Here is a 9,520-nt window from a genome sequence, read left to right on the forward strand (position 1 = left end):
ATTCCACGGCGACTGATAATAAAAGAAAAATACTGACGTGAACCTGAACAAAGATAAAATACACACAAAACAGCTTTACAGCATCATTCAAATGCCTGTTAGAGGGCATCCTGCAGGTCAATTGTTGCTATGCACACACAGACGCGCATACACACACACAGAGAACAAAGTATCTCAGGGATTTGTTTAACTCAAACAAATCGATAGCTCGCATGGTGGAAAGCATCAAACAGTAAATCCAACAAAGATGTAATCACCGCCCTTCCTTCCTGCTGCTCCAGTGACCATGGCCAATCTCCGTGTGTGACTTAATGGTCTTCAATAACTCGAATTAGCTGATTATGGCGGCCGTCAACAGTGACAGGATCGGAAAATTAGGTCTCAGCAATTTCAATAATAAAGCTTTAAAAATTAACACTATCACAATTGGATTACAGTGGTGCATGTAGGAGCCAGCAGAGAGCCCAAAATAGCCCTCCACAAATCCACCATGGAAAATCCACTATTATACAGGGAGAAGAATGAAGTTGCTGGAATGGGAAGGAGAAAGAAAAAAAAAAAATTGGTACGGCTCTTAGTTCTGGGAGGAAAGAGGCGCAGTCGAAGAAAAGAGAACACAAGGGCAACTGAGCGAAAATGAAGCACTCTCATACAACAATACAAATCTGAAGAGAGACCCACTTTTGGAAAAATCTTTCTCACACGTCAGAACTCTTTAATTTGCAAGAGGAAGAAGAAGAAGAAAAGTGGTTTAACTCGTCATGACTTCTTTAAGAGTTCTCAAAGAAGTTCAGGTCCCTTCATTTTATTTTCACTGGCCTTGAAAACGTCATGAAAACTACAGAGTAGGAGTTGAACAGAAGGTGACAAAGAGACAATATGTTCATAATCAGAGACATCTGCGTAGAAGTCCAGTTAAGTATACATGTATATACACATGGCACATATAGATAATACCTATGGGGAGCTAAAGAAAAAGGGTTAGAATCAGTGGGCTTTTGGTCAGAACAAAATAACAAAAAACAAAACATTTAAAGATGGCATCTTGGTCTTTGGCAAATCAATCAAATTACAAATGACTACAAACCGTATTGGCTGGATATTAGTAATTGCCAAAATGATAACTTTTAAGGACTTATATGCAATTGCCAAACTTTTAAGGACAAGGGAAACACTGACATGATCTGAACAGAGTGGAAAATGCAGAGGGGAGCGTAGAAAATATTGACTTAAGAATCTGATAAAAGAACAACATTAAAGAGTAAAAAAAATCCCCAGAAATTACTGTCAGCCTGACGTGCTTTGAAACTCGAAACTACCTGATCTCCCCTCAGAGCCACAGAATTATAAATTATACAGCCCCCCCCCAAAAAAAATAATAAAACACCTTTACAAATAAAAAGCCTTGTTTCGCCTGTCCTCTAATGAAAACGCTTCTCCTGTGTCTGCGCGCGTCTGTTCTTCGCGTCTTCTCGGGCCGCCGCCGCTGGGCCGCCAGTCTTGAAGGCCCGCATTATCATGTTGATTTGGTGGGTGAGCTGGTTGGCGCTGACAAACACATTTACTGCTCTGGAAACAACCGGAACAGAAAGACAAGGACACACGTGTCACTCACACGGGGAGAAAAAAAAAAACCCGAAAAGCGTGGCAACAATATTAGGATTGATCCGGGGAACACTTTGATCTGGCTGGAATAGAGAATGTCAGGCTTCAGAGAACACAAGCCAGGATGGATCCACAGGAAGTGGGTCAAGGGAATTATTCAGCATTGGTGGATTTGATGGTAGCGGGCCTGTGATCAAACAACCACCATTTACATGGGTGACAGTGGGTGTGCGCGTGAGCGTCTATGCAAACAGGCAAGGCGTGCAGGCGTGGGTGGGTGTGTACGACTAGTGAATGCGTTGGTGGCTATGTGTGCAGACACGAATGAGAAAAGGTTGAAGATGTGATGGAGAAAAAAAAAAGAAAAGGGGTAAAAAAAATACACTAGAAACAGTGTCTTACTTTCCATCTTTGAAGTAGGTTTTGAGAGTGTCACTGAAGCTCTTGGAGTATTTCACAAACTCTTTCTTCTGCTGTTCCACTACCTAACCAATAAATACAGACAGCCTTTCAGCTCCACTTATTTCACAGCAACTGTGTTTGTGCGCACAGGCACTTTTTTTTTTCTTAAACTTACTAATGTATCCACTTACCCGTCTGTTCTGATGTTGGTATTTCCTTAAGACAGTATTAACAGTGTTTAGCAGCTCCTTGATGGCACTGGCAACATCTCTGCGGATGACACGCACAAGTGAGTCCATGTTAGAAAGAAAAAAAAAAAATATAGAGAAATCTTCAAATCTGTCTGTTTTTATCAGGCACTGATACCCTGAAACTACAGTCCTTTGATCCAGCTCGTTGTCTCCCCTTTCTTCCCCCTGTTCTCACAAACACGCTCTCACCTTCAACTCTCTTTCTCTGTCTCTCTCTCTCTCCCTCTCCCCTCGCATGCACTTGAAATCTGCCGTTTCATAACTTTAATTTCTTAGCATTCCCTTTGAATTGATTTTATTTCTAAGCCCTCCGCTGGGTAAGTAACTTAAGCACTGACTCATTGAATTCCATCAAAATAATGGCAAAGTGGGCCAAGAAGATGAAACATCTCTCACTTTCTCTCTATAGCGTGCGTGCAGCGCGGCGGACAGGGACGTTAATAGTTTCGCCATCACTGCTGTGCACACTGCTCAACCTTTGAAAGGAATCTTACGGCTTAGAAACAAAGACATGCTCCGGTTGGCCAGTTGGAATAAAAGAAATGAGAGCTATGTAATAATGCCAGGCAGCGTCTTAGTGCATATAATGAAATATTAATTGGAGAACAGTTACTAAAAGCCAACTCTTTCACTTTTAATCAACCATCGAGATGTTGTAAGTCAAAAGGGCTTGCTTTCTGCTACTTTAATCACTTAATCTGATCGAAATTTTGCATGTAGTAGTGAACCTGATTTACGTCACACTGCAACACACGTGCACATTCACACACACAGCTGTCTTACTTGATGGTATGTAGCAAGCCCATTCGGTCATTGATCTCATCAGGCAGGGTGCTTAGGATGTGTTTCAGAGCTCGGGCCCTCTCGTTCAGCTCCTGGAACTCTGGCTCTTTCCTGTCAATCATCAACTCTGAAAAACACCGAGAGGAAGAGAACAAAAGACAGAGCTCAAACTCCTCGCAGCAATGGGCACGTCAGCAGTCGGCAGAACTCATGAAATTAATATTGGTGACGTGTTAAAAACCTATGTCTACAGTGCAAGTGTGAAAAATGAACACAGCATCAGGAGTATGTGTACATGCGTGTGCACTCACACACACACAAAAACACACACATGTTAGGGACAGTAACGTGTTGAGTTTGTTAAGTGAAAAGCCGGATTAAGGTAGAACTTGGGATGTGCCATGCAGGAGGTACATTTAAAATTCATCCAGTGTGTGTGTGTGTGTGTGTGTGTGTGTGTGTGTGTGTGTGTGTGAATTCATTACTACCATCAATCACTGTACACTCGGCACAAGGAATTCAATTACAGACAGAAACAAGGGAACAACTGAAAGCAGACAGAGGGGTTGATTTGTGTGGAAACAGCTCCCCCCAGTGGATATCTGTGCTGCAGCAGCACAGGACTGGGCCGTCACAGAAACCAAAGAAAAACCAAGTTGGTATTCCCACAGCTTTCATCTTTAAGTGCACATTCTGGTCTACAGCAGAGTACAAAAAACAAAAAACAAAACAAAAAACACCAAATAAAAGAAACCAAACCTACCCTGCATATCATCTCCAGCCATGCGAAGCAGAGACTCGTTATAGTTAATTTTTAACTTCTTCTTTTCCAATATTTTGACAACAACGTCCTGGGTAAGGCCCGGGGTCTCCTTCTCTGCCTTGAGACACACAAACATGCAGCTGCTGAGGACTCACAGTCACCCTTGGTGTTTTGCGAAAATAAAACTATAATCAAAGTTATAAATCACTAAGCTGCTGTAAAGAGGATTTACAAAGTGAAGGGTACAGGCAGAGTCGATACAAGAAGGATGGCAGTTTTGTCCATGAAATGCAAGCAAACAAACTTTAAGAGAAAACTTTACCTTTATAAAAGCTGTTCTCAAGGTCTGCGCTGCTGATAAATTGATCTTCTCCAACTGCAAGTTGTAATACACAAACACACAAGAATAAGCCAGCGGTAAAACTAACACTCACACAGCTTAGCTCTTACCATGGCCTTTTGTCTGTGCTGAAATGTAATTCTGTAAAAAGTACATGAAAGCTAAGGATCCCACCGTGTTAAAAGAGGACACCGTGATGCTGAGATGTGAAAATCCGTGTGGACTGAATTGGATTCTATTGTTAACCTCGAAAGAATCGAAGTACATTCAGTTTCTCTGAGCTGATATTTTGGCATTAGGCAGGTCTTTGCTTCTTCAGCTCCAGATTGCTGCTTGTTGGTTTGCGCACCGTGAAATCGATAGTTTTTCAATAAGATAATTTCATACTGTAAACAATAACACCTTGAAAGCACAGCAGAAAAACAATGAGAGCAATCAGGAGTGACAAAAGCTGAAATTAGCAAGTTGCAGAAACCAATTTAAGCCAGGGGATAACTGCCGAGTAGGTTTGTGTTACCCAGTAATTTGCTTAAAAAATAATAATAATAATAATAATTTTTTTTTTAAAAAACCCCAAAAAACAAAATGGGTTTTAAATTTTTGTTATGTTTACATGTACATTGTTTTAATTCCTCTTTATTTACCACAAATTCCTCCCCTTAATACTCAGAAGTCCACAAGCAAATGCTAAATAACAAAAGACATAAATGAAAGACATGATAATGGGCAAATAAAAAACAGCAGCGCACCAATATATCAGTGAAACATGGCTATTAGCTGATATTGGGGCTTTTGACTGCTTTTTTTTCAGTTCAACGACTGAAAAATAATGTAAAGAGCTGAAAGATTTCATTTAATATGTTTGATTATTTTTTGCAAACAAAAGCAGCCTTTTTGGGCTTAAGGTCAAGGTCAAGTTTATTTATATAGCACATTTCAAACAGTCGATGCTGCACAAAGTGCTTAACAATATAAAAATGGCATTAAAAAGCAACAATGTAATACAATAATAACATTATAAAACAATAATAGGACAATAAAAGAATTAAAACAATAACTAAAACTATTTCAAATAAGACAAAAATGCTTGGGTCATAGTGTGTTAAAAGCCAGGGCATAAAAATGTGTCTTTAGTAATGATTTAAATTGTGTTTGTGCAGATTTAATAATTAGGGGGAGACTATTCCAAAGTCTGGGACCTGCCACAGAGAAGGATCTATCACCACGAGATTTGAGAAAAGTCCGTGGGATGGACAGCATTAATTTTGAGCTAGCTTAAAGGTGCAGGTAAATACAGGTGTTACTGACCTTGCCTTAAACAAAACAGAACCTTCATTAAACGACCTTAAACGCTTACCAGCCACTTTATTAGATACTCTCATTAAACTGCTCGATAATGCAAGTGTCTAATCAGCCAATCACATAACAGCAACTCATTGCATTGAGACATGAAGACTTGGCCAAGATGACTTGCTGAAGTTCAAACTGAGCATCAGAATGAGGAAAGAAAGGTAATTTAGGAGACTTTGACTATAGCATGATAATTGTTCCCAGAAAAGGCGGTCTAAGTATTTCAGAAACTGCTGATCTACTGACATTTTCCCAAACAACAATCTCTAAGGTTTACAGAAAATTCCCCCCCCCCTCCCCAGCTCCCACGCCAAAAAAAGAAAGAAATAAGACATATCCAGTGAGTGGTAGTTTCTGGGCAAAAACTGCCTTGTTTGTGTCAGAGGACACTGACCAGATTGCTTTGAGCTAAAGGGAACTCAACAATAACTCATAAGCACTTATTAAAAGGTGTGCAGAAGAGCAAAACAACAAACCTTGAAGCAGATGTGCTACACAGCAGAAGACCACACTGGGTACTACTCCTGTCAGCTAAGAACAGGAAACTGAGGCTCCAGTTCACACAAAACTGGTCAACATCAGATTGGGGAAAAAATGTTGCCTGCTTTGATGAGTCTCAATTTCTGCTACCACATTTGGATGGTAGGGTCAGAACAACATGAAAGCATGGATCCACCCTCCCCTGTATCAACAGTTCAGGCTGGTGGATATTAGCACCCTTGGTACCAACTAACATTGTTTTTTTGTTTTTTTTAATTCTTTATTTCTAAACTATTACTTCACGAAGGTGATTACAGGCATTAATTAACACAATTTACAAGGGAAAAACAAAATGAAAGAAAAAGAAAAAGAGAAAGAGAAAAAGAAAAAACAACAACAACAACAACAACAACAACAAAAAACAGTCGGGAGTGACCAATTAGCTAGGTTGGTGGTTTCAAGCTTTGAGGAGAAGATCCGGCTTATGAGTATTGGCATATAGGACCCACTTATCCCAACACAAACGGAACCAACACACTCTGTCACTGACATAAGCTGTTACCTCCTCCATCCTATAAATCTCTACCATAATGACAAGGTCGGTATATCTTGCAAGGACCCTTTCTTAGTTATACCTTTCTTACTTGCAACAATTAAAGCTCTTAACAGACATGTATCATTTTTAGACCAGTTCTGCAGTATACAACCAAAAAAGTTTGTCTCCATGTCCCAACTAACATTGTTTAAACCCCACAGCCTACAGCCTACCTGAGTATTGTTGGTGCCCAGGTCCATCTCTTTGTAACCACAGTGTACCCATCTTCTGATAGTTACTTCCACCAGGATAGCACACCATGTTACTTGAACATGACCATAAGTTCTCTGTACTTGAATGGCCTCCACAAGAAATAGAAGTTAATCAAATAGAACACCTTCGGGAGGTGCTGCAATGGGAGATTCCCCTTATGGGTGTTTCCATGATCTTGTTGAATCTATGTCTTCAGAACTGCCTTAATTCTTTGTGTCAAAGTGTATCTGATGAATTATCTGGTGAGTGAATATCAAGACAAAATGGCTGTTGGGAAACAGATAAATTCCCCATTTTAAAAACTGTTTTCAACTCCTTTTCTGGGTCTTTAATGATAACAAAAGAAAAGAAAAAAAAGACAATGGAAAAGTGTAACCTGTAATCGTGCAGGTGTGATACACAGAGATGCTTCACATGGATAAAAAAAACCCTTCAGAGATACTGACAGTCACTCAGATTTACCATCAGCTGAACAACATGAATAGTAGCAGCCTGCTCACTTCTCATTACCGCTCATTCTCCACCACTTGTTCTTGTTAACACTACCGTTTCCGTATTTCTATTCGGCTACACCATCAACTCTGCAACCTCACACAAAAGCCTTTCCACAGTTAAATACAACCCCAGCTTGAACTGACTATTTACCGAAAGTCTCATTCCAATTTTCTTCTAAGGTCACAAACTCTCTTTTTTTTTTTTTTTTTTATTCTTTACCTCCTTAAAAACAGGAAACATCACGGTGTAGAGAGCCATCGGAGCCAGCGAGGCAGCAGCTGCATCATTCTTCATGTCTCCCATGGTCATCCTTGACCAATCGATGGACCCCTGTGCGTGCACTCGTCCACTGATGCCGGTTTCACTGCATTCAATCAGTCATGAAGACTGACAGAATGGGAGCAGACAAGGATCTAAAGAAGAAAAGAGCACGATGGGAGAACAAGCAGGGAAAGATGGATGGTAGTTGACAAAAACAACTGTGTAAGGGATTAAAAAAAAAAAAAACTAGATAAATAAATAAAATGATCCATGTTTACAACCAGGCTAAATTTATCCTGTTTAAACATGTCTCTATTGTAGTGAGGAGGTAGAGAACTGGTTCCACAAAATTTCAACTGGAGCACTCTAATTCTATAAATTTTTGTGCAATTAAACAAGATCAAACCCCATGTTTACTTCTTCCAAGAAAGTCTTTCAGTCACAGATATGATCATTCCATAACAGCCACACCACTTAAAAGACTGTGCTTTACTGCTCCACTGGGTGCAATGCCGACAAAACAGGCACGAGTCACACCTGTACCAGAAAACCACGCTCTTCTGAAAATGACTGCCGCAATAAAGCAAGGCGGTGTGATAAATATACGACCTTGGTATTGGTTTTTAAGCTTGTTTTCCCCCCCAGACCAGGTTAGTCATAAATAATAATAAGAGGAAGATCCAGCACATCCTCTTTTGCAGGCCTGTATTCTGTCTCTTTTACTGTTGGTGACACAGGAATTCACAGGACCAGTTTTTGCTCACCTACATTGGCTCTATGTGACAATCTCCATTCGTACAACAAATCCCTAATTAAATAAGGCCTTTTTATACGAGCTCACTATTCACACGGGTGAATGAAACAAGAGCGAGACAAGTCGTCACCCTGTGACTTTCTGCCATAACTGAGAGTGCTCTTAGGTTTATCAGATGCTTGGTTCTGCCCTTTGGCACTCTCTCGTGCATAGAGAGTAAAACTGTAAACAGGTCCAGTGTGACATTATTATATCTGATAAGGATTTTAAACGGAGGTTTAATCAGTGTTTACAACAGCCATGGTTACAGGAAGGATTGCACTGGTTTCTAGTTATAAGGGATACGTCATATACAATTACATGTGCCAAAAAAGGTAACACTGCAGACTCTGTTACTTCCCTGAACCATAAATGACTAAGGTGTGGCAAATCTTAGTGCAGGCCAAGACAGAGAGGTAATGGTAGCATTTGGCACAGATATATGGAATGCAGACCAATCATTCAGTGTATGCCAGGACAAAAGGTTATTACAGCCCCTTCTGAGTCATTTGCATAGACTAATGTAGCTCTTCCTGGAAATAAAAAAGGGGGGAGAATAACAAAAAAGTGTTCAGAGCAGCATGAATATCTGGGGCCGTTTAAAACCACCGGGGTGGTTTGTTTTTTTTAGAGTTCTCTGTGAAATGACCCTTGGATCAAAGAGAGGCGTATTGCTCTGAAAAGGTTACGGTCATAACTCACTATTGACATTTATAAATCAAAGTATTATAATTTTTTTTGTTTGTTTTGAACTCCCTTATTTTGCCCTTTTCTGAAAGGGTACCGACCTCGCTGTAGTAGTCACTATATTTGAGGTTGCCCTGCTTCTCAGCTCCATCACAGGTCTTTTACCAGTTTATGTGGTGGTTAGCAGGCACGCCAAACTACATTAAAAATAAAATCCAAAGAGCTCAAACTTTCGGTACCAGCCTTACCTGATAAAAGATGGCTGCCAGTGATGAGAGAAGCGGCGGACCGTTGACCGGAAAACAGCAAATCACGTCTATAGGTAACGAACTAACGTTAGAACAGCAGCTTCGAGAGCAGGTGATTCAATCTGTTCTGTTAGCACTCCAGTTGCCTCCTTATGAAGTGCGACTAAATAAAGCTGAATGAAGGCGGGGACGTGTTGTTGAGTTATCTTCCCGTCTTGTTTTGGGTTACGTCTCGTTCAGGAAGTTTTATTGTC

The 9,520-nt window shown here is 40.3% G+C and overlaps 1 protein-coding gene across 1 annotated transcript; it reads right to left on the reverse strand.

The window, feature by feature from the left end:
• Positions 1-785: 785 nt before the first annotated feature.
• pdcd10a (programmed cell death 10a) lies at positions 786-9,512 on the reverse strand. The gene is made up of 8 exons (XM_085380046.1): positions 9,267-9,512; positions 7,497-7,690; positions 4,127-4,180; positions 3,805-3,922; positions 3,042-3,168; positions 2,199-2,277; positions 2,008-2,090; positions 786-1,569 (listed from the first exon to the last, which is right to left on the reverse strand). The coding sequence occupies exons 2-8, from the start codon at positions 7,584-7,586 to the stop codon at positions 1,422-1,424; spliced, it is 699 nt and encodes a 232-aa protein (XP_085236172.1). The 5' UTR covers positions 7,587-7,690; positions 9,267-9,512; the 3' UTR covers positions 786-1,421.
• Between the last annotated feature and the right edge of the window lie 8 nt (positions 9,513-9,520).

Source organism: Rhamphochromis longiceps, linkage group LG14 (genome assembly GCF_057381845.1).
Source record: "Rhamphochromis longiceps isolate RC_006_pf linkage group LG14, R_longiceps_female_GT1.1, whole genome shotgun sequence".
Lineage (NCBI taxonomy): Eukaryota > Metazoa > Chordata > Actinopteri > Cichliformes > Cichlidae > Rhamphochromis > Rhamphochromis longiceps.

Coding starts and splice junctions, on each gene's coding strand:
- pdcd10a (XM_085380046.1), bottom strand. CDS start 7,586: ATGACCATGGGAGACATGAAGAATGATGCAGCTGCTGCCTCGCTGGCT. Junction 3,169..3,804: donor GGCTGGAGATGATATGCAGG/GTAGGTTTGGTT, acceptor GGTGTTTTTCAG/AGTTGATGATTGACAGGAAA. Junction 1,570..2,007: donor ACCTACTTCAAAGATGGAAA/GTAAGACACTGT, acceptor GGTTGTTTCCAG/AGCAGTAAATGTGTTTGTCA.